Raw genomic sequence first — 26,281 nt, forward strand, 5'->3', positions numbered from 1 at the left:
TAAAATCAATTCACCAAGTTTTATGTAGAAAACCAAATAACAAATAAACTTACCATCAATATGCACTTTTTGTTTACATGAACATTAAAATAGTAACATTAAAAATTATGGCCAAATTTGAAAGGAGTGTCTTGCAACATGTTATCTAACAATCTAAAAAGACAAACCTCGCATATTTCAGCCTTTAAATCATTTTTATAGAAAGAATGATTCAAAAAAAGACAAAATACTGACATTTACAATGCACATTATTAGCTTATCTTTTATTATTAATAGTAAAATTCGGTTCCCGTGGCGTCTGTCGTTGCTATGCACCATGCGCTCTCCACAACGACAGAGAAGTTTTAATAGCTAATGGATTTCCACCACCGAAAAACGCTTTGCTGTAGCTCTGCTAGAAGATTTATTTAGAAAAAACACCCGTAGTTTGGGTGCACCCCCATCCTTCATGTTGACTTGTTGCGCCTGGAAAAAAATGAGCGCGTCGCTTCAATTATTTGAAATAATGAACTTGAGCGTGCAAAAGACGCGATATTGAACGGCCCTCGAGCTACCTCCAATCAGGTCACGAGCTACTCTCGCGAGCGACGTGTTGGAGACCACTTTAGACATTATGTCTGAAAATCAATATCCTAGGGAGAAAATGAATGGGATTTTCCTGTTCTGTTGGGGGCCCCCTTGGAGGGCGGGGCCCGTTTCAATTGAAACGGGTGAAACATAGGTAAGGCCGCCTCTGGTGCTATGAGAAACAAAAACTGATGAAGTGAGCTAACTGACACACAAAATCACATAAATGATTTATTCACAACACAACACAAAACCCTAGAGTTGTACAGACCAAAACAAGCTCACAAACAACTGAACAATTTATACTATTTATACTTCCTATCACTGATTGAGTTCTGTCTATTTAAATCAGTCCACAGGAGAATCAAGAGGTGAAGAAATTAAACATAAAATACATTAAAATAAGTGATTGTTGAAGCACTCGTGTGTTTAAAGGTTAAGCATGTGTGTTGATGCTGACAAAGGAAATTCAGTCAGTATATGAAGTTACAGACTGTTCACACGGCACACTTTCATACGGTTTCAAATCAGGTGCTAAACTACATTCAGTCTGCTGCATTAAACTAAATGAGATCTTCATTTAGAGCATTTTTTTTTAAATCAGTTAGATACTAACTAACATGTTGTTTTCTAAAGACTGCTATCTTATTCATCATATTTATAATATTACATTAATATATTAAAATACATTAATAGTTACAAATATCCTTGATCTAGATTTAACTGTTGCTTTTGCTCTGCTCGTTCTCCCTTTAAAATGATACTGTATACAGTACACCCTTAAAAATAATGATTTTCATCATGTGTGTGTTGTAGGTGTTTGCTGTAGAGATTTCAACACCTATCTGCCACAGAAGATTAAAGCTCTCAGTGGATCTTGTGTGATCATAAAGTGCAGATTTGAGATTACAGAACAATATGACAAACACCTCACAGAGAGAGCTACAGGAGTGTGGAAGATAGGACTGATGTAGTGATGTATGATGAACATAAATGTAGTGTTGAAATCAAGCACATCAAGACAGAAATCCTCTATGAAAGGGAAAATAACTGGAAAATTAAAAGATAAGAACTGCACCACTGTATTTTATGACCTCAGATCAAATCACAGTGGTCAGTATTACTTCAGGATTGAGAGTGAAGGTGGACTGAAACATACCTATATACAAGCCAGTGTTTCAATAGATGTGATTGGTGAGTAAATTCATGACTGGAAATATTATTTATAAATACGTGTATAATAATGAAATTAAATAATGATTTGAAACTAGACAACAATCAAATATAAGAAATGAATCTGTGTGTATTTCAGGCCCTCCTCCCAAACCCAGAGTGCAGCTGTATGTGGAGCAGAAGGAGGTGCAGGGTCAGGAGGAGGTGTTGGAGGGGAGCTCTGTGAGTCTGCGCTGCTCTGCTGAGACTCTCTGCTCCTCTCCTCCACCAACTCTCACATGGAGCTCCACTCCCAGAATCCCCCTCAGTGAGAGCAGCAGACTACAGGAGCTCATCTCTAATCTGAACTTCTCTGCTACTCACCGTAAGCACGGAGTCACTTTCACCTGCACTATAACCTACCAGCTACAGGACAAGACCAAAACAGCACAGGACAGCATCACACTACATGTTCAGTGTAAGTCATGCTTTTCAGTTTTCAGTTTTGACTTTTGAATTGTATTTTTTTTTTTTTTATGTGAGGCCCTATTTCTTTTCCCTCCAGATTCACCCAAAAACACAGCAGTGTCTGTGACTCCCTCCAGCTCTGTGTTGGAGGGCAGTTCAGTGACTCTGATCTGCAGCAGTGATGCAAATCCAACAGTGAACTACACCTGGTCCAGAGAGAGTGAAGGACAGTTGAAGCAGCTGCAGACTGGAGACACTCTTACCTTCAATAGGACCGACCCGACACACAGAGGCTGGTACCACTGTACAGCTCAGAACTAACATGGCAGCCAAACTCATTAGTGATGCTGGACATTCAGAGTGAGTGATAAAAAAATAGAGGAAATCTTTCAACCAAGTGATTGTAAGCAACGTAAACTGTATAAAAAGTTACTAAGAAAGATTTGTGCTGAGAGTTGTACTGCTCAGACTATTCTCGATCTTTCTCTCTATTAGATGTTCCTTAGATCTCAGTTTCCTCCAGCTGTAGCAAAACTGATGTAACTGTGTGTTTCTGTGAGACTGATGGGAATCCCTCTCCTGAACTTAAGTGGCATCTGTCTAGATGTCCTGTCACTAACTCTTCAAACACATTCATCAGTTTTTTTGTGTGTATGTATTGGGTGCAGGTAGAGTACAGGAAAAGCAGTGGTTGTGGACTGGGCCTGGACTGTGGTTCTGCAAGTGACCAGTTGTTTGTATATATATTTAAAAAAAAAAAAAAAAAAAAATGTTTTCCCTTTTGGCTTTGTTCCAGTTGAAATGTCTCAGGAGCTGGAGGAATGGGTTGGGCAGCTAATGGAGCAAATTAAACAGTTAAAGGTTGACAATGAAAGGCTACGTCAAGGAAATGTAGAATCTTCAGGGGCTGTAGGACGGGAAGAGCAGAGTCAGCCAGAGTTAAATCGCCAAGAGCTTAATTCTCAAGAGCCAGGGTCTTCTGGATTAAGGTATGTGTATGTTCCTAGAGAACGTAAATATCCCAGGTTCTCTGGTAGTTCAGAGTCTCCTCCGGTGGAGGAATGGATTGAGGAGGTCCAACGATGCAAAGCTAGAAATTAAACTCGATCCAGCTTCAGTTAGATCCGAGCCTGAGAATATTTTCTCTATACTGACTGAGACTTTTGGCTGTAGCCAGTCTTATATTAACGCTCAACAAATTTTTTTCAATGTCGTCAACGGGAGGGAGAAACGTTGCGTGAATTTTCACACTTGTTAATGTAATTTATGGAAGTCGCACAACGTAAAAATACAACCGCAATTGCTAAACCTGATTGTGTTCTCCGTGATCAACTCTTGCTCTGGCTACTGTGTATAGACCACCAGGGCCGTATACAGTATTCCTAAAAGAATTTGCAGATTTCCTCTCAGACCTTCTGGTTACAGTTGATAAGGCGCTAATCATGGGAGATTTTAATATTCATGTTGATAATACAAATGATGCATTAGGACTTGCGTTTACTGGCCTAATAAACTCTTTTGGAGTCAAGCAAAATGTCACCAGGCCCACTCATTGTTTTAATCATACACTAAATTTAATTATATCACATGGAATCGATCTTACTGCTATAGATATCATACCTCAATGTGATGATATTACAGACCATTTCCTTGTATTGTGCATGCTGCATATCACTGTTATTAACTATATGTCTCAGCGTTACCGTCTGGGCAGAACTATTGTTCCAGTCACCTAAGACAGATTCGCAAATAACTTGCCTGATCTATCTCAACTGCTATTTGTACCCAAAAATACACATGAATTAGACGAAATGACTGACAGCATGGGCACTATTTTCTCTAATATATTAGAAGCTGTTGCCCCCATCAAATTGAAAAAGGTTAGAGAAAAACGTACTGTGCCATGGTATAAAAGTAATACTCACTCTCTCAAGAAAGTAACTTGTAGTCTTGAACGCAAATGGAGAAAAACTAACTTGGAAGTTTTTAGAATTGCATGGAAATACAGTATGTCCAGTTATAGACAGGCTCTAAAAACTGCTAGGGCAGAGCATATACACAAACTCATAGAAAATAACCAAAACAATCCAAGGTTTTTATTTAGCACAGTGGCTAAATTAACAAATTACCAGACACCACCTGATTCAAATATTCCACCAACGTTAAATATTAATGACCTTATGAATTTCTTCACTGATAAAATAGATAACATTAGAAATACAATAGCGAATGTAGATTCTACAGCGTCTAACACTTCAGTTTCATCCATTGCACCCAAAGATAAACTGCATTGCTTTACAAATATAGGACAGGAAGAGCTAAATAAACTTATCACTGTATCTAAACCAACAACATATTTATTAGATCCTGTACCCACTAAATTACTGAAAGAGTTGTTATCTGTAGCCGAAGAACCGCTTCTCAATATTATTAACTCGTCGTTATCTTTAGGTCACGTCCCAAAACCATTCAAGCTGGCGGTTATTAAGCCTCTTATTAATAATACGAGTTAATAATATTGGGAAGTCGTGGCCTAATGGTTAGAGAGTCGGACTCCCAATTGAAAGGTTGTGAGTTCGAGTCCCGGGCCGGCAGGAATTGTGGGTGGGGGGAGTGCATGTACAGTGCATGTTAATTATTAATAATTTCTATACTCATAGATCGATTACAAAACTATACAGGTATTCAAGGGCAGGCTCTAAGATGGTTTAGATCCTACCTGTCCGATCGCTACCATTTTGTTTACTTAAATGGGGAGTCATCTCATTTATCATCAGTAAAATATGAAGTGCCACAAGGATCCGTCCTAGGTCCCCTTCTATTTTCAATATACATGTTGCCCCTTGGTAATATTATTAGAAAATACGGAATTAGCTTCCACTGTTATGCTGATGATACTCAGCTATATATCTCAACGAGACCAGATGAAACCTCTTGCAGATTACAATCTGCAACTAGACGGATGTACTGTTACTTCTTCTACAGTCAAAAATCTGGGTGTTATATCAGACAGCAACTTGTCTTTTGAAAATCATATTTCCCATGTTACAAAAACTGCATTCTTCCATCTTAGAAACATTGCCAAGCTACGAAACACATTGTCTGTTTCTGATGCAGAAAAGCTAGTTCATGCATTCATAACCTCTAGACTGGACTATTGTAATGCACTTCTAGGTGGTTGTCCTGCTTCTTCAATAAACAAGCTACAGGTAGTCCAAAATGCAGCGGCTAGAGTCCTTACCAGGTCAAGAAAATATGATCATATTACCCCAATTTTACAGTCTCTGCACTGGCTACCTATCAAGTTCCGTATCAGTTACAAATTATCATTACTTACCTATAAGGCCCTAAATGGTTTAGCTCCTGCGTACCTAACTAGCCTTCTACCATGCTACAATCCATCACGCTCCCTAAGGTCACAAAACGCTTGACTTTTGGTAGTTCCTAGGATAGCAAAGTCCACTAAAGGAGGTAGAGCTTTTTCACATTTGGCTCCCAAACTCTGGAATAGCCTTCCTGATAATGTTCGGGGTTCAGACACACTCTCTCTGTTTAAATCTAGATTAAAAACTCATCTCTTTCGCCAAGCATTCGAATAATGTATCTTAAATTGTGAGTATAGTTGTATCTGATCAAATGTGCATTCTTATTCTTTGGCTTGGGTTAAACTAATTAATTTTACTTTGTTGGAACAGCAGCTATGCTAATGATGTCTTTATTTGTTTCTATGTTTTGCCACGGGATTTACATCCCGTGGTAACTAGGATTTACACAAGCTCCAGTCTGGATCCAGAGCATATGAGAAGAAATGATGCTGACCCTCAGAGGACCCCAGTTGATGCTAACCCTTAATCAACAACAGAACTAACAAATATTGCTACAAGTGTGACTGCATCATATAAAGATTATTAATTATTAATAATATTAATAATGTTTATCATCTGGCTGACTACGAAATTTTTCTACAAATCCTGTCATAGCTATTACTAAATATTGTAGAAACATAATTTTATGTAAAGTTGCTTTGTAACAATTTGTATTGTAAAAAGCGCTATACAAATAAACTTGAATTGAATTGAATTGAATCAATTTGCAGAAAACGTTAGAGACAAAATGCTGTGTAGAGAATTAAAGCATATCTGCCTTAATCCTGATTCCTCCTTTTTGGACTTGCGTCGTGAGGCATTTCGTTGGGCCGATGATGGTGAAGGGCCTCTTCTTGTCCATGCTAGAGCTTTTTCGTGTGACACTAGTTCAAGGGTGGTAGGAGCCAAGCAGGCAGAAGCCCAAGTCATTGTAGCACAACCAAGTAATGAATTGACTGAGCTCAAAGACTGTTTGCGTAGGCAGCAGGCCCAATTAGATACTATTCTTAAACATCTGTCCTCTGGTTCAGGGCCATCCAATCTACCAAATAGGCAGACCAATCATCAGAGGCGGTTTCGTTTTGATGTGGATGGCAGACCTATTTGTCTGCGTTGTGAGCAAGTAGGCCACATGGCTAGGGATTGCCTGGTTGGCTCACGGCAGACACAGCATGTGGGGGTTGAATCCAGGTTGGCCGTTGGGAATGGGAGGGATGACTCTTCCAGCAGGCAACAGGGAAACTAGCACCCTCTAGTGCATGGAGCCAAGCACTGGAAGGGGGTTTGATGGGCTCAGATTCGTTCATATCTCTTTTGACCTGTCCTTCTGCATTGATGGGCGAGTGTCCAGTGGCAGATGTTCAGATGGGCGGTATAACTGTTATTTGTCTTATAGATGCCGGTTCAATGGTATCTACCATTACGGAGTCCTTTTTTAATGACCTGGGAATGTACGAGTAAAAACCAGATGGAATAAAGCGATTGCGATAGTATTACAACTAAACAAGCTCGTGGCTCGACACTGCGGTCTGTGTTCATACAGGAGGACCGTCATTTGCCATCTTGACCACTGTTTTTCCTGTGCCCTGTTTTTAGTATTCAGTCGTGTGTGTGTGTGTGTGTGTGTGGGAGGGAGGCCCACTGTGTTTCCCATTAGCCTTCCCCTGTGCGTGTTGTTTGTTTCATGTTTTCTTTTTCGGCCATTGGGCTGGTGCAGTATTCTGGTGGGGGGGGGGGGGGTAACAATTTTGTTGTGTGGTCACTGGGTTCCTGAGTGTAAATTATTATTTTTGTTTTCCTATGCATGTGATTTTGTGATGTGCCTTATTTACTCTTTTTTGTTGATTTGAGTTTTTGCTAAATTTTTGTTATTCATTTAAACATCTTGATTTTGCACTTTGTTTTACCCGTCCCTGAATTTGTTGACCAGAGGCCTAATGTTTGTTATTTTTCGAGTGTGTCTAATTTGAGGAAAATAAAATAAATTGTTTATATTTTTATATTACTCCAGTCCCTCTCTCTTCTCCTTTCACTTACTGTGTGCACACTCTTGTCTCTGATGTTCATCACCTCAGGAAACTTTGACAAGTAATCAACAATCAGTAGAAATGACTGACCTCTGATTTCAAAGATGTCGGAAGCTACTTTTAACCAGGGGAGCTCTGGGATTTAATGAGAGATGAGCGGCTCTTTCTGGTTCCTGGGCTGAAACTGCTGGCACGTTGGACACATCTCAACCATCTGTTCTATGTGTTTGGTCATTCCATCATGTGCTTTTGTGCGCTGCATTCCTTGAAGTGAGATATGTAGTTTCTGCAACATCTCTGATCTCATTGACTCGGGAATTAAGATTCTACCTGCTACCAGTAATATGCCATCTTGCACAGCCACAGTGTGTCTGACAGGCCAGAACTGATGATTTGAGGGACTGAGTTTCTATGTGTTGGCCATCCTGTCTTTTGAGTTTTCACAAGCAACTGGAGTGTACTGTCTCTTGCAGTAGCATCTCTAAGCTGCTTCAGCATTTCTTCACTGAGAGCCTCTGCTGCTTCAAGTGAATATATGACCCTTTCATCACTGAGATCATCTGTACATGTGTGTTGGCCTTCAGCGACAGCACGTGACAGTGTATCAGCAATTAACATGTCCTTACCAGGCGTGTATTGAAGAATGAGGTCATATTTCTGTAGCTGTAAGAGCATACGTTGGAGTCTCGCTGGAGTTTTGCTCAGTGGCTTCTTGAAGATAGCCTCCAATGGCTTACCGTCAGACTGCACATTCACACTGCGTCCGTACACATACTGATGGTATCCATTAAAGACCTGGACGCATATGCTATTGGTTGCCCCTCCTGCAACAGACATGATCCTAAGCCGTCTTTGGATGCGTCTGTTTGTATAGTGAGTGCTGTGTTGGGGTCATAGTACGTACCTCAGAACTGGTGTGTTTGTCAGTGCTGTTTTGAATGCAGACAGTTACTTGTGGTGTTCTGGTTGCCACTGGAATGCAATGTCCTTTCTCAACAGCTGTCTGAGAGGAGCCATGAGTGATGCCTCACCTGGAATAAACGGTACAAGATATCTTATCATACCCAAAAGACGCTGCAGTGCTTGTCTGTCCATGGGTGCTGGCATGCTTACTACTGCCTGTATCTTGCCGTCATCTGCTTTCACACCCTGTGGAGTTATCACATGGACCATGAAATGTACATTGTTCACCTTGAACTGGATCTTGTCGGGGTTGAATTTCACATTTAGTTTTTTGCTCTCTCCATAACTTTAGCAACAATAACATCATGTTCTTGTTTTGTGGCAGCTGCGACAATCATATCATCAGCTACAATATGTACACCACCTATGTCTCCGAACATTTCATTATTGTACTGCTGGAACACTTCACTAGCAGACTTGATACCAAATGGTAGACGTTTTAATCTGTATCTACCCCATGGCGTGTTGAATGTGCATAGTAGGGAGGATTCCGTGTCAAGTTTGACTTGCCAGTATCCGTCCTTTTCATCAAAGATGGAGAAAATTTTCTTTCCAGCAAGCTTGCACAGGACATCTTCAGTTGTTGGAATAGAGAAGTGTTGACGAAGAACAACTTTATTTAGGTCACGAGGATCCAAGCATACTCTTAATGACCCATTCTTTTTTTCAGTGACAATAAGGCTGTTGACCCAAGGAGTGGGCTGGGTGACTGGCGCTATGATGTCTGCTTGCAACAGCTGACCCAGTGTGTCCTTCAGTTTGCCCAGCCCTGCTAAGGGAATTTTTCTGCAGCCATGTATGACCGGGATTGCTTTTGGATCAACATGAATATGATGTTCACCTGGAAACTGACCGAGCCCTTCAAAAACTGTTGGATGTTGTGCCATCAATTCCTCTTTGGAGGTAGAATGCTTGATTACAACAGTCTCAACTCTTTTTAGCAGTTGCATCTGTTCACATGCTTCCTTATCAAGTATTGGAATGGACGAGTGTCGGGTGATGTAAAAGGGTATGCAAACTTGCACTTTGGGTGTGACACACTGAAGCTTGGCCACGCCTTCTGGCTTTAATTTAGTTCCACCATACGCCACCAGCATAGTCGAAGTCAGTTGCAACAACGCTGATTCGTGCAGAGATTGATAAATGTCGAGAGGTATAATATTGGCTTCTACTCCAGAGTCCAATTTGAACTTCACTGTCACATTTCCAATGTCTACATCCGTGTGCCATGCATTCTGTACAGAGCCACGAGTCTCTTTTAGTTCAACTGACCCGATGAATAATGAATCCACAGTGACATTTCTATTGTGGCATCTATTTAGGCATTGTGTCTTTTTGTTCAGACATGCACACTGAGGTAAAGTGATTCCGTTTTCCACAGACATGACATGTTGCGCCAAAAGCTGGACACTGTCGTGGAAGGTGAGATTTTCCACACTTTTTTCAGGTGAATGAAACTGCTTGTGCTGGTGAGATGATGTTCTTTCATATCTCTTGTTCTGTTTTGCATCTTTTGTCTTATTTTTAATGGCATTAACAGTTTATTCTGCTCTCCCATTGCTTGAATCTGTGTTTTAGCTACCTCTGCCGCTCTGCAAATGTCCACTGTTTTTTCAAGAGTCAGGTTTGTTTCTCTTAAGAGCCTCTCCTTTAAACGTTGATCACTGATACTGAACACTGAATCTGGCATGGGGTAGGCCAAGAATTGGTACATTTCGAAAACAACATTCTTTCTGGGTAGGCAATACTTCTCCAATGCAGTTACTATATCTTGCATTGTTTCATTCCCCCCATCTGGCTCAATAGACAGTGAATTGTATACTTCTAAGGCCTCCTCTCCTAAAGCATCACTTTCTAAGTCTGAACCTGTAGCAGTCATGTAAATGTTGAACCGCTGTATCCATATTCTCCAGTTTTCACCTGTATTCTCTGACAGGACTAATGAAGGTGGTAATCTGAAGTGATAGACTACATACACGGAGAATTATAACTCAAAACCACATATTTATTATAGAACACAAGCTGCTCCTGCTGCTAACCCGCTCATGCAAAACCACAGTCTAACTCGTCTAACCCGGTAACCCACCTCAGTCAACCCCAAGGTTGGTGTGGTGCAATTACACCATAAATGCATATAACACTACATCACGTAACTATATAGCTATAATTTTGTGCATCACGTGAATACAGCGCTCGACTGCATGATGGTTTGGTTTGTTATACAGAATAAGTTTTATATGGTTACATTTTATTTTGATTATCCCCTTAATCAATCGACTATAAGCAACTTTGCAACTACATGCCAACTAACTCTCATTAGAGTATTAGTATGCTCAAGAATGATAGACTCTAGTATAATAGAATGAGTTTACATACTTGCAAAGAAATTTGAGGTGATTAAAACCCTCTTGGGAAGGCAGAAGTCTGCCGGGGAAACACGGGCTCTAAGGCTATACCGTGGACTATACACATATGAGTACCGCTTAGATCTCAATATGGAACCCACCCTTCCATGGTTCTCACGGATTCATCATGAAGGTCTGGCGCCAGACGTTCCGCCGCGTCCAGCTGCTTAGGGTGATGGAGGATCTCAACAGGTTCTACAGTACAGACACTCTGGAGCGGTTTAAGCAAGCCGACACTAACCGGGGTCTCTTAGTGCCACTACCCGTTTGAGGTGAGAACACAGGAGGATACCGGCTCTACACGAAGGCTATAGAACCTAGCAAACGTGTTAGAGGTCTTCCAACCCGCAGCTCTACAAATATCTGTCAGCGAGGCGCCACGAGCCAGCGCCCAGGAGGATGCAACACTTCTAGTTGAGTGAGCTCGTAACCTGAACAGGCAGGGCACACCCTGAGCCTGATAAGCCAGGGTTATGGCATCCACAATCCAGTGGAGCACCCTCTGCTTAGAGATGGCACTCCCCTTCTGCCAGTCTCCATAACAGACAAAGAGCTGGTCTGAGGTCCTGAAGCTTTGTGTCCAGTCTACGTAGCACCTTAATGCTCAGACGGGACAAAGCACAGCCAGGGCTGGGACTGCCTCCTCCAGGGGCAGCGCTTGCAGGTTCACCACTTGGTCTTTGAAGAATGTAGTGGGAACCTTGGGCACGTAGCCAGGCCGGGGCCTCAGGGTTACCTGGGAGTCAGCCGGCCCGAACTCTAGGCACGAATCGTCGACCGAAAATGCATGCAGGTCCCCTACCCTCTTGATGGAGGCCAGTGCAAGCAGGAGCAGAGTTTTCAATGAAAGAAACTTTAGCTCAACTGAATGCAAAGGCTCGAATGGGCCCTGCTGTAGTGATTTAAGCACTAGGTCTAGGTTAGGTCCCAAGGGGGTATAAAGGGGGGCTGGGAAGGATTTAACCTCCTGGCCCCTCTAAGGAACCTGACGATGAGGTCATGCTTACCCAGAGACTTTCCATTCACTGGGTCATGGTACGCAGCAATAGTGGCAACCTGGACTTTGAGGGTGGAGGGAGACAGCCTTCGCTCCAACCCTTGCTGCAGTAAGGATAGCACGACCGCAATCGGGCATCTTCGGGGGTCTTCTCGGCGAGAAGAACACCACTCAACGAACAGGTTCCATTTCAAGGCATAAGCGTGTCTCATAGACAGTTCTCTCATTAAAGTGATGGTGTTCACTACCTCTTGGGGTAGGTCACCTAGAACCTCTGCGTCCCGTCCAGGGACCAGACATGGAGTTTCCAAAAGGTCTGGACGCGGATGCCAAATGGTGCCCCGTCTCTGAGTCAGTAAATCTCTCCTCAGAGGAACCGGCCAAGGAGGGGCTGTCGAGAGGAGCACTAGTTCGGGGAACTAGGTCCGAGTAGGCCAATATGGCGCTACTAGCAAGACTTGCTCCTCGTCCTCCCGGACTTTGCACAATGTCTGTGCGAGAAGGCTCACTGGGGGAAATGCATACTTGCATAGGTCCCGCAGCCAGCTGTGTGCCAGTGCGTCCGTGCCAAGAGTTTCCTCGGTCAGGGAGTAGAACAACTGGCAGTGAGAGGTCTCTGGAGAAGCAAAGAGGTCTACCTGAGCGGCTCCGAACCATCTCCAAATCAGCTGGACCGTCAGGGGATGGAGTCGCCATTCTCCCGGGAGCATTGCTCGAGACACCTCGTCGGCTGTACGATTGAGCAGGCCTGGAATGTTAACGGCACGAAGTGACCTCAGAACCTTCTGACTCCAAAGGAGGAGGTGGCGAGCGATTTGCATGTACGCAACGGTTGCAGTGTTGTCCATTCGGACCAGCACATGCTTGACTCGTAAGAGACCTTTGAGACGGTTCAAGGCAAGGTGTACTGCTAGCAACTCTAGGCAATTGATGGACACATGACACATGAAAGTACGCGTCCTTCAGGTCGATCGCTGCAAACCAATCTTGGGGACGGATGCACCCGAAAATGCGTTTCTGTGTCAACATTTTGAACGGTAGCCGATGGAGGGCCCGATTCAAAACTCGCAGATCCAAGATCGGCCGTAACCCACCGCCTTTCTTGGGTACAATGAAGTAGGGGCTGTAAAACCCCGTCCTCATATCGGCTTGAGGGACCGGCTCTATCACGTCCTTCGCCAGTAGGACTGCGATCTCTTCCCGCAAGACAGGGGCATCGGATGCTTTCACTGCAGTGAAGCGGATACCGCGGAACTTGGGGGGACGCCGGGCGAACTGAATCGCATAGCTGAGGCTGATGGTCCGCAGAAGCCAGCGAGACGGGCTGGATAGCGCTGACCAGGCACTTAAAAACCGTACAAGCGGGACCAGTGGAACCACAGCCGTACCCGCAGTGGGGCGGTGAGGTGGAACACAGGGACCCAACTCGGGCAGCTTGTGAGCAGGCCGGAGTGTGGTGTGGGGTGCAGGGCTCACCTGGTTCCACGGGTTGGCAGAGGGTGCGTGAGTAGGGCCTTTGTTGACGCTCTCGAACCGCCCGCGGCTGCCATCTGGTGAAGGAGGGGGATGAGTGAGGTCCGGAGCTTGGCCGTCCGCAACTCTCCGTGCCCCCCTGGGATCCAGAGATAAGGGAAATTGATCTTTTATCGAGTATTTGGGTACCGTCGGCCGTGAGGTCAACGGCGGGAAAAAATGAAACAAAAGATTCTCCACCTGGACCTCCTCCGGGGGAGGGAGTGGTGCGTTCACCATCTGCCGAAGAGCAGATCCCTCCATCTCTGGGTCGCCTGTCTCAGGGCCGCTTGCTCTTCCGTTTACCGCCAGGTTTGGCGGGGGCCCGCCCACGGCCGGCTCCACGGCGTTGCTTTGTTGGAGGCTGCTGCGGATGCAGCGCGGGAGCGGGGGCAGACGCAGGGGGCCGCCCTCGGCGACGTGCAGGCTGGGGCACTGCGGCCGGGAGGAGGCAGCAGGTGCCTGCCGGGGCAGGATGTGTCGTATCGCCTCAGTCTGCTTCCCGTAGGGCAATTCAGTTTTAGTCTACCAGTCGTATCAACAAGACAAAGACAACACTTAATCCAGCATTTAGAAACACTGTCAGTAGTATCATATTGCATTTGGGTGCCAGAACAAGCAACAAATACACAGGCCACAATACTAAGTCTGAGCAGTGACCAACTTTATTGTCATTGTTCACAGTACAAGTACAGACAGAGAAACAATGGGGAATAATTAAATGTTTATTTTTGATGCATTCATTGCATTCTATGCATTTAAAAAATTTTAATATTTTTTTTCTAAAAAAGGAAACTTAGTTCATTTTAAGAGACCCAGGAGTCTTATTTTCTCTTGCATAATTAATATTGCACTTATTAAGCAAAAACACATTTTATCCGATTACTCGATTAATCGATGGAAATTTTGGTAGAATACTCGATTACTAAAATATTCAATAGCTTATTATTATCAAATATGGTTGATAAATATAAACCATATTTATATTGCGGCGCCGCAGCATAAATGGCTGCCCACTGCTCCGGGTGTGTGCTCACAGTGTGTGTGTGTGTGTTCACTGCTCTGTGTGTGTGCACTTCGGATGGGTTAAATGCAGAGCACAAATTCTGAGTATGGGTCACCATACTTGGCTGAATGTCACTTCACTTCACTTCTTCTTCTAAAAAAGTAAAGCCCAAAGGGTCTTCTTTCCAAAGACACCAAAATTATGTTTGTAACACACTGAAGTAGGAAACTGTTACAATTATAAGTTAGGTAGAGCACTTTCAGCTGTGAGTTCCATAATGGGGGGTGGCTAACAGGTCAATTTGTCTGCTTCGGGTCTGATATGCTACACTGATTAGAGTTGCTGTTGTGGTTATGATGATTTGCCTTGATGTGTATGGTAAAGGGGCACAACACTTACAGTATAAAGTATATAAATGATGTAAAGAAAACCCACAGTGATACTAAGTGACTGAAAAGAACATAAATACTAAAAAGTGATAAATAATATAAACATATTACATTGAAAATCTGTGCAAAAGCCATGTCGTGTATGCACTTAATTATTCATTTCCCAATCAAGTGCATTTGCAATTCGTTCCCAAAATTATCGGATGCCGGAGGTGGGGACTAACCACCACCTCTACACTATGCTTTTGTCCCCGGAATTGAATAATAATTGGGACAACTGGATACTCCACCACATCCCCGTGTACGCACCGCACCTTAACCACGCGGCTTGTATCCAATGCCCCCGGTTGAATCAGGCTTTGATGGATTGAGGTTTGGTTACATCCTGAATCCACCAAGGCCGGATATATACCCCCCTTGATACTCACAGGTATTTGGTACTCGCTAGCCTGACCGGGGGTGATCTGGGGGATGTCCGAGACCCGGATCATCGTTCCCACCTTCATCACTGGACACCTGTCCACAAAATGATCCGGGTCCCCGCAACGCCAACAGGCCAGCCCAGACCTACCCGCCGCCCCAGTGGCAGGGAGTGGATTGGAGAATTGGCGCGGAGAGAGCGGAGAAAAGGAAGCACTGTCCCCTCCGGCAGCCATAAGCCCCGCCCCCCTGGGCGGAGCCCTAGGATTCACGAGGTGCCCTTGGTCAATCCCGCCCCCGGGGCGGGACACGAGGAGGGCCGAGTGGACGGGACCTAGGGAGAGGGACAGGGCGAGAGAGAGAAGGGGGAAAGAGAGAGAGGGAGAGAGAGACAGGGGTTCGCTGACCCCTGAGCACGCCACCATGTGGTCCTCCGCCAGATGGATGGCCGAGTCCAGCGACGTGGGGCGGTAGCACTGGACCCACTCGGCCCCCCCCCCCCCTGCCACAGTCTGTATGTCAATTCATTTTGTGCACAAAAAAAATTATCAGATGCTTTTAGTCATGAGAAAAAATGAAGTCTTTATTAACAGAGTGGATCTGTGAATGCTGAGCAGGAAGCTGGTGGAGCTGTCACATTTATTTTCAATACTGAAGATGATGGAGACTGACTTTTTTCAAAAGCTGTGGTCACAGTTTAGCCTACATTTACATTTTTCACAGTGTCAATAAACCAGATAAATTGTAAGTTAAACTCTGGAGGAATTTAGTTTACATTTCTTAGAATAGGTTAAGACACCAGTTTTGTGATTTCATGTTTTGAAGAGAAAAAAATAAAAAAAGCACAAAGAAGGAACAATGCTGTGGAAGCATCAGATCAACTGCAATAATGAGTGGTTATATACATGATTAGATTATTGTAGTCGAAATGGATAAAAAATCATCAATCAAATATAATCACCATGCAATGTGATTTAATGGCTTATCACTTTTGATCAATAGGTTGCATCATAGGTAGATATCAAATTATTTTTATTTAAAATTTTGAGAACAATTTATTACATTTATTAAATTTAGAGCCAAATAACAATTAAAAAGACTGGTTGTTCAGTTAACCAGTGCTCTGTGCTCTGTCGTGCACAGAATTCATGTTCTTGCTGATAAATGAAGTACTGGTGTGAGCTGATGAAAAAGGGAAGTTACAATAGATCTGTTGTCAGTCAGTAGACTGTACTTCAGATTCTGATCCTGCAGCAGAGCTACAGTCCGTCTCTAATCAGCAGCAGATGTTACAGCTGGAAACTTAGGATCTAAACAGGAGATTCCTGCACTTCAGGAAGGTCAGATTAATTTTCTTTTACAAATTAGCTCTGTCAAATAAACTCTTTATATTTATACATTGCCAACACTTCGTGGCCTATGCATTTTAGCTTGCTTGATTTACGTTGGTTACACACATTTATGCGTTACCATGACATTCACACATGCACAAATCTACTAAAATAGTACATCAATGTTTCACACACACACACACACACACTGTTAAACATTGCAAAAATAAGCTGAAACAACTGAAACGTGATGCCTGGAAAATGCAAGTTTCAAGATATGTGGCTCACCAAATAAGATTACAAAGAATAGCTGAAAACTGTAACAATGTAACCTTGCTCTCACTTGAAACGTGTCCCAACATTAACAGGGTGACCAGAGGTGTTATGAGTCTGGTTCTTCCTTCTGGCTTTTCCTTTCCTTTTCCTCCCTCTGCTGGTCATTACCTCACTCTTTCCCTTTCCCTCTTCAGCTTTTCTCATTTGTAGCTTTCTCGCTGATCCGTTCCACCTTTTCCCCCCTCTAACTCGCTTGCTATTTAATGTCCTCTGTTTTCTTGCCAGTTGCCGGATTATTTCGTCAGAGTGTGATGCTGGTGGCTATCTACAAACCCTGCTGTATCCGTCTTGTCTTGTCACAGTCCTGTCAACAGTCAGGTTCAGGTCAGCTACACCATATCACTGCTTATTAACCTCTCTTCTACTGTGTCCAGCCCTCCCGCTGTCGACGATCTCCCTGAGCTGCGCTCAGTGCATTGCGGCCGCTCAGTACGTGGGGACGAGAGGTCTAAGTTCCACTAGCCGGTCTCCCTGATTACCTGCTGCATTCCAGCCGCTCACAAGAGTCACGAGAGAGCCACTGACCCATTAATAGAGGACCCTCTTCAGAGACCGTCCTGTGATCTTTCCTTTGACTTTTTGCAATCTGCCTGTGTTTCAGTTTAAAGAGACTATTTTTCTCTGCATCACCTGTGGCTACTTGTGTTCCCTTTTGAAGAGACTTGTGTCATCGCTCTCTCAATAAACTCTTTCATTTGCATTTGGATCCTATCTCTTCCTTACTACAATAGGTTCTTAAAAAGTCTTAAATGTCTTAAATTCAAGTTCGATGGGTCTTAAATATTTTCGGTTCCATTTCAGCAAAAAATTCTCCAGTTTGACGGACCCAGTGACCGTTTAAAGTCATTGAACAGACAGATTTTCTACTGCTACAGTTAAAATGGGTTAATGCAAGTTTACTGAAAATTGGCTTGTACTACAATTGATAGAGAATCACGTAAGACTTTGCTGTATTCAATAACATAATATTCAATAAAATATGTTAACATGTAGGCTACATATGAGCTTGCTGCATGAATCTGTGAGTACTGTTTACAAATCTGAGGGAACAGATTGCGAAAGCGTGCACACGGACTATGAATTTGTGGGTATGGATGAAAAAAACGAAGGTATGGTTTACAAAATCTGAATTGAAAATTAAAAAAAAATGAAAATCCATGGGTACATTTTATTAATCAGTGGGCATGATTTGTTAAACCGAGGGAACAGATTTTATGGCATCGTCTATGGCATCGGCACTCACTATGCTCCCTTACCGGAAGTAACATCATATTTCTGAAGCATGAAACATAACCCCACAGACTGCATGCATAAACCACAGTGATGACGTTCTACTAAGTTGTTCAATGACATTGTACATAAAACGTGTAATGAGTCAGGGAACTTACCAGTGACTGAATTTGTGTACGATCTACTGATTCACGAGCTCGGGAGCTGATTGAGATGAACTTAATGATCTATAATAGAGAATATATGTATAAATATATATATCATATATAGATCAGTGGACGCATGATCATGCTTGGTCATGCGGTGCTTTTGTGGGGATATTTTCAGAGGTGGAAAGAGTACAAAAATATTCTACTCAAGTAAAAGTACCATTACATAAATGAAATTTTACTTAAGCACAAGTAAAAGTACCAGTCTAAAAATCTACTCAAGTAAAAGTAAAAAGTAGCTCATTTAAAATTTACTCAGAGTAAAAATTACTTAGTTACATTTTAACAGTGGGAGGAAGTCAAAATGGGACAGGCCAAGGGTGTCAAACTCAGTTCCTGCAGGGCCACAGTCCTGCACAGTTTAGATTTAACCCTAATTAAACACACCTGATCCAGCTAATCTAATCATTTAGGTTTATTTGAAAACTACATGATATGTGTGCTGGAGCAGGGTTAGAACTAAACTCTGCAGGGCTGCGGCCCTCCAGAAACTGAGTTTGACACCCCAGGGATAGGTCTATTAATCTCAAACTAGTTGTTTTTAATTAAAGGAATCAGTTATTTAGAATAATAAAACATTTGGGCTGTTACCAGGCAAATCAGTATCAACAAACTCATATTTTAATGCAGAGGAAATGCAGAAGATTCATTGGAAGTGGCATTTAGATGTATTACACTGTTTAGTGCAGGACAAGAATGCATTTAACCTGCAGTTACAAATGCATGAATAATGTTTTGATATACAAGACATAAAATGTTGAATACTCATTTGAAATGATAAGAAATTAATTATTTAAAAAAAATCAAAAGATACTTTAAATGTGAAATTAAAATGGCCAGTATGTGTCAGCAAGTCACTGTTAATAAGCGAGTCATTGCGATTGAACCGAATCATTTAAACGGTTGATTCATTCAGGAACGAAACACTGTCACGTTGCTCAAAGACGAAAAACTGTGCTTTGGTGGCTGTGTTTGGAATTATTTTCTGTTGTAGAAATAGAGCTAAAAAAGGCAATATGGTGTCTAAAACGCAAGTCTCTTAATTAACTTGTTTACTGAACTGTTATATATATATATGTATGTATATATTCATGATGATTTTTGGAGGAAAAGATGGCATTCTTTGTGTGATTTTTATTTAATATATGAAATTATATAACTATGTGAATTTTCTGCCCCTATATCTTCAATTTTGTGATCATTCTAAATCATGGGCGGATCTACAGGGGGGCAAGGGGGGGCAGGTGCCCCCCCACTCTAGAGCCTTGCCCCCCCAGCTGCCCCCCTAACTTTAATGATCCAAAAACTGTACTTACAAAAACAACCCACCACTATGTCCAATACATTTACCAAAAGTGAACAATTTAATTTTTAATTTTAAATGTATTATTCGCCCTTCCCCCCTGCCCCTCAAATACTTAGTTACGTCCCTGATTCAAACGTGCAGAGCGGTGTTCGCTCAGTCTGGCTCATACACACAGCGAGTCTTCTTCGGTGCGGTGTCCCTGCAACCAGAGACTGAGCTGCCCCGGTCAGATCCTCTGAAGGTGAAGTGAGTTTCCCCAGGTGTAGTTTAAACACACGTTTAACTTAAAGTTACATTTGTAATGAATGTATTGTATGCTAAAGACGATTCAGCATCAGCAAAAACAGCGAGTCTATTACGTTAGGCAAAATCAGCGGTCAAATCGCTCCCTCGTGATTTGTAAGATCACTCTTCTCTTTGATTAGCCTGATTTAGATTTTAGTAAAGACAAGAACAGCTTAATAAAAAATATAAAATATTGAGGGGCAGCGCTAGGGCTGGGCTAATGGGGCTTAAGCCCCGAAAGTTTTTAGTAAAGCCCCGAATATTTTGTTAACTTGTCTTTCTCACAGAGCAAAACAATTCATCAGAAAAACAAATGTGAATAAGATTACAGCGGCCGCGATTAACTAATCATGAACAGTGCATATTACATTTTTATTTATATTTTTCCCTTTGCATTAAAGGTACTTTTGACGTGCTTTTGCAACGTTGAGCATTGTAGCCAATCACAGACATGTCTGTTGATCACATCGGCCAATCAGAGGCGTTTAAATGAGTCGCTGTGCTGAAGATGTGTTTTGCGCGAGCTCACCGAGTTCACGTTCGCAAACCTGTCATTATTATTGGCAATAAACTTAAGATGCAGATAAGAGATTCACTTGATATTATTATTGATGCTGCTCTGATGCACTACATTACGCAACGCTCTGTTTGTTGTTATGAAGACTAAAAGTTCAGCGGTCTAGCTCATCAATGTCAAAATTATTAAATAAGTTAACAAATGCCTGGTAAAATGTAAGTAGATAATTTAATATTTGACTGTTTTACAATGGAAAAGTTCAACTTTTTTATTTATTTATTAAATTTTGCCTTTTTGAATTGAAAATATGCTATAATTTCCTTGATTCATTTATGTAAATTAAAAATAAAATATTAGTTGCAAATAGTTACAATTATTTCACTAATACAACAAGGCTTTCTTTTTCTTTATTCCCTTAAATCGCTTTAATAATTAATTAATTACTTTAAATAAAAATACCCAATTTAAGTTTGGGCTGTTACGTGCCAGTTAGGAGATCGATCATTTGATTAGCTAAGCCTAAGCAGTCCTATTAAATCCAATTCCTCTCAGATATCACAGCAATGAAACCAGGTTACAACTGGGGAAATAACAAATACAATAGAATTAAGTAGTCTAAACATAACTGGTGTGTGTGTTGTGAATTAAACGTTGTAGTGTGTAAGGGCATGATTAAACAATAACTACTGTAGTTTAAAAGTGTTTTTGTGTTTTTTTAAAGCAATTCATATATATGGATTCCATGTACCCCTGCCACCCTGCCAAGACCTCTTGCCACCCCTTTGCCCCCCCATGCAAAATTTTCTAGATCCGCCACTGTTCTAAATGCATTTTAGGAGACTGAATCACACAGTGAAAGAACGCACTATAAATGCGCGCGCACATAATTAAAACAAAAATAGCACACTCCTCACCACGGTCTTTTTAGCTAATTTTTGCAAAACCTCTTGCTAAAATGTCAAAGCTTCATTTTAACCACCAATGCAACGATGCAATTATTTAGCTTACCTCTACATTCTTGCGAAGAGTGGATGTCTCGTCGAGATTTTATAAGCTGCTAGTTTGGTCTTCCTAGGAAAGTACAGCTTACACTGCATAATAGAGCATACATATGGCCAGGGGTTCACTTCATTTCCTTCGAGTTAAACTTCAGAATATGACGGGGTTTCGTTTTCAGCGGTGTCTGCACCACTAACGCCTGTTTTGTCCGTCTGCATCTTTCTTGTGACTTTAGCGCCAGTTTGCCCTCCTGCCCATTATTTACTGACGTAGTTTCCAGGGAGCGATTTATTTTTTTTATTTTTATTTTTTTTACTCAGTAATTAATGTGTTTTAAAATGTAGCGAAGTACAATACTTCAAACTAAATATACTTAAGTAAAAGTAAAATTACACATTTAAAAAATTACTTTAAAAAGTATTAGTACACAAAAAAGCTACTCAATTACAGTAACGCGAGTAAATGTAATTCGTTACTTTCCACCTCTGGATATTTTAACGCATTCTCATCCCAAGGCGTCATATACTGACCCTTTTGACATTTCGTCAACATCCTACGCATATGGCACCCTCTAGCATCAATATGAGACACAGATTATGGGTTAAGGTTAGGGTTAGGGTTAGGGTTAGACCGCTAGGAGGCGCCTTCTGGCCCATTTTTATCTGCGTCTCATATTGACGCTAGAGGGTGCCATGTGCGTAGGATGTTGACGAAATGTCAAAAGGGTCAGTATATGATGCCTTGGGATGAGAACGGTCTGGATATTTTGTATCAGATATTGTCTGCTGATGAGAAGTTTGCTGTATAATGTAATAATAAAAAGCATGTTTGGCAGCAATATATCATTTATATTTAACAAATTAAAAGTTTGCTGTATAATGTAATAATAAAAAGCATGTTTGGCAGCAATATATCATTTATATTTAACAAATTAAATATTACATTATACGTATGTAAAATAATGTGATTTCCATCAGAGGTTTGGTCTTAAATTTCATAAAGATGGTATTAAAAAGGTCTTTAAAAGTCTTAAATCTAACTTGTTCATATCTGTAGACACCCCGATTAAGTCCTTGAATCTGAGACAGTATGAACAGATACTGTCATATTCATGCTTAATTTTTGTTATAAAGGACATATTATATGAACAATTTCATCAAACAACTAATAAAAATGTCATGCATAGAATATTTTGATCTTTTAGTGGTCTAAATATTGTATATGCAATACTGCAATATTAAAGTAATGGGCCAAGTTTCAAGGGTCTAAAAAAAGAATTCACAAAGGAAAAAACTGTGAGATGTTTGCTCAATATTATTTTCAGGAAGTATTTTAATTTATGGAAAATAAACCAAAAAGTAAGGCAATGATTTAAATCAACCATTAATATTGATGTAAAGTGTGAATTGTTAGTTCCTCCTTCCTGAGATAGCAACTTTGTCAAAATATGTGCATCTTTTTCCTTAAAAGCGAAGGTGTGTTTCTTGTTGCTAGTGCTCTAACAATCACAATGAAAAATCTCTTAATCACAGGAGGTGAGAAATTAGTCATTTTTGAATATATGACAAAATAATTTGTGCAAACATGTGATGTAAAGGGTGTGTGTGGCGGGGGGGTGGGGGGTGGGGGGTGTTACGCAGTTGTATTTATTTATTTTTTCTTTGTTTTTCACCTATAGGTTGACATTCCTCAATGAACAAAATGATGGACATCTGGAGAGCAGAGAAAATAATTCTACTTTTTCTTTTGAAAGGTTAAAGTATATTTTGATTTATATACTATTAAAAAATTACAGACCTCTTTTCTTGGTATTTATGGTTATTTTTGAATTATTTCTTGTTTGTGTGTCTTGTAGGTATTTGCTGTAGATATTTTAGCGTCACTCTGCCAGAGAAGATTGAAGCTCTCAGTGGATCCTGTGTGATCATAAAGTGCAATTTTGAGATTGAAGAAGAATATGACCAACACATAAACGAGAATGATGCTACAGGACTGTGGTTAAAAGATGGAACTGAAGAGGGTATACATCAAGTGTTTAACTCCAGAGATCCCAAACCTAATCACTTTAATGGGAAAATAACTGGAAAACTACATGAGAAGGACTGCACCACTGTCTTTTATAATGTTAGCTCAAAGCACAATGGTAAATATTACTTCAGGATTAAGAGTGGAGGTCTGAAACACACCTACACGCAACCCTTCTCCACTATAAATGTCATTGGTGAGTGATTTGAGCCTTTTATTTCTAAACAAAAGTGTTAAATGAGTGTTTTAATAGTTGCCATCATTGTCATTTTACTTTTTCTATTTCAGAGTCTCCTCCCAAACCCAGAGTGCAGCTGTATGTGGAGCAGAAGGAGGTGCAGGGTCAGGAGGAGGTGTTGGAGGTGTTGGAGGGGAGCTCTGTGAGTCTGCGCTGCTCTGCTGAGACTCTCTGCTCCTCTCCTCCACCAACTCTCACATGGAGCTCCACTCCCAGAATCCCCCTCAGTGAGAGCAGCAGACTACAGGAGCTCATCTCTAATCTGAACTTCACTGCTACTCACCGTGAGCACGGAGTCACTTTCACCTGCACGATAACCTACCAGCTACAGGACAAGACCAAAACAGAACAGGACAACATCACACTACATGTTCAGTGTAAGTCATGCTTTTCAGAAACACAGCAGTGTCTGTGATTCCCTCCAGCTCTGTGTTGGAGGGCAGTTCAGTGACTCTGCTGAAAAGGTTATAACACTGTTATTGTGCAATAGTGCAAGAATAGTTACTATAAAAATGTTTATATTGATTAAATTAAACCCTAAATAATAATTAAAAAGCCTCTTCAGTTAAGCAGTTAACCTTCCCACATTACTTTCATTTCAGTGTCATTTAACCCTCATATACTGTTTTGATTTTTGAGTTGTCTGAAATATCAGTTAACTTATTTTATTTGTATTTATTCATTTATGTATTTATTTATTTTAAATGTAGTGATTTTTCTACTGCATACAAAGTTTCAACACACTGATATGTTTTGACGTACAATTTCTGTTACATTCGTGATCCTTGTGGGTCAATCTGACCCCCACTATATACTATACAGATCTGAACTAATACATTTATTAGTAATATGTTTTTATTTTATTATTATTTTTTTACTACCCTATGAAGGCAAAAAGAACCCCCCCCCCCCCCAACCCCAATATTTTCACTAGGAAATAATATTTTATTAGACAAGGATGGTAAAAAAGTTTCAGTACGCTGATGTGCTGTGAATTACGGAAATGTTTATACATTTGTAATGTTGTCGGGTCAATTTGAGCTTTTTCAACTCTAGTCCTGAAGTGCTGAAGTACATTTTGTGAAAACAAGATCTGTTAACTGTAAGTCATGATATAAAAATTACTTTTCCAGCTATAATGGTTACAAATCTCGAATATTTCAGAGCACAGACTTAAATTTGGTAGTTTTTTTTTAAAGGTGGAACATCACAGATTATTTTAGAAGTAATTAAATGTTATAAAACTTCATTTATAAAATGTTATAGAAGTTTATGAAAGTATAAAATATAAAAAAACATTACAGTACATTATTTTATATTTTATATAATAAATAAATTTATATTTTACATAATATGTTTACCACCAAATCTTCAAGCTAATCAAAGCTTTTTGCAATTTTGTATATATACAAACAAGTTTATATATAAATAAAAAAATACACTTTTGATGTAGTTAATATTGTACGCATTAAATATTTGCCAAAGCTCTCACTATCTTGTTATAAATCATTACACCATTATGCTACCTCAGAAGTCTGTCTGAAATCAGTTTCGTGAGGTACCTTTGTGTACCTTTGTACCTGATAAGACAGTGAGGCATCCGCTGCCTAAGCTTTCAGATGCAACCACTGACATAAGTGGCAATGCTAATGCTAATCTCTTACTTTTTAAATTCTCATTCCCCTGCCATCATACAGTAGTTATTTTGTTGTTAAAATATTAAAATAATCTGGCAATTGCATAATTGAATCAGTGAATAATCAGTGGTTTTCTAAACACTTATTCTTCTTTAGGTTTGAATCATTTCTCTTTGCTGATTGGAGTTGTTGTTGTGGCTCTGGTGGTCATGTTGTTAAGCGCCATTACATGCATCTGTGTACGGCAGGTGCACAACACACATGAGGTATTAAGAATGATGTATAATAGAAGAGCACTGTGAAACCAGTAAGAAAAACACATTCAGCATATTTGATCTGATGATTTTACTGTACATTAGCCAATTTCTGGTACATTTTTAAATGTATATTTTTCAAGAAAAAACATTACAATCATAAATAAGGTTTATTCACAACTGTATGTGTTTTTGAAAAATGTATAGATAAGGATATAAATTAGTATACTTTAACAGACTATTATGTCACATTTTAAAATGTATAAGTGTTATTGCAGTATTGATAAACTTTTAATCAAAGTAGTATTTATTTTAAGAAACATAATTCAAGCAAAATTTTCAAGCAGTTTTACAAATAGAAGCATGCTTGGTTTCAAAATATAGATACATTTTTCAAACTGAACTCAATGTTTTTGACACATGTGGTTGTCATGTGTTACTGTGATGAACAACGCAGTGTTTACTCTTCGACTGTACATTTATGTGAACTTGAGGGAAATCAACTTCTCACACTACACACCAGTATAAGCAGCTTGACACCTTTTGCCGTTAAAAGTGTATCATACACTATGTTCTAAAATGGAATCATAGTCAAAAGCTAAAATATTGGAGTCTGTTCCCATCACCCACTATGTGATTTATC

The 26,281-nt window shown here is 40.7% G+C and overlaps 2 protein-coding genes across 5 annotated transcripts in view; both read left to right on the forward strand.

Moving 5' to 3' along the window:
• Positions 1-26,281, forward strand: part of LOC132105858 (myelin-associated glycoprotein-like) — an 86,917-nt gene that overhangs the window by 36,340 nt on the left and 24,296 nt on the right. The window lies entirely within an intron of this gene.
• LOC132105402 (sialic acid-binding Ig-like lectin 14) lies at positions 1,602-26,178 on the forward strand. Its single transcript, XM_059510484.1, has 3 exons — positions 1,602-1,761; positions 1,880-2,197; positions 25,541-26,178. The coding sequence occupies exons 1-3, from the start codon at positions 1,602-1,604 to the stop codon at positions 25,684-25,686; spliced, it is 624 nt and encodes a 207-aa protein (XP_059366467.1). The 3' UTR covers positions 25,687-26,178.

This window comes from Carassius carassius, chromosome 26, assembly GCF_963082965.1.
Source record: "Carassius carassius chromosome 26, fCarCar2.1, whole genome shotgun sequence".
NCBI classification, from domain to species: domain Eukaryota; kingdom Metazoa; phylum Chordata; class Actinopteri; order Cypriniformes; family Cyprinidae; genus Carassius; species Carassius carassius.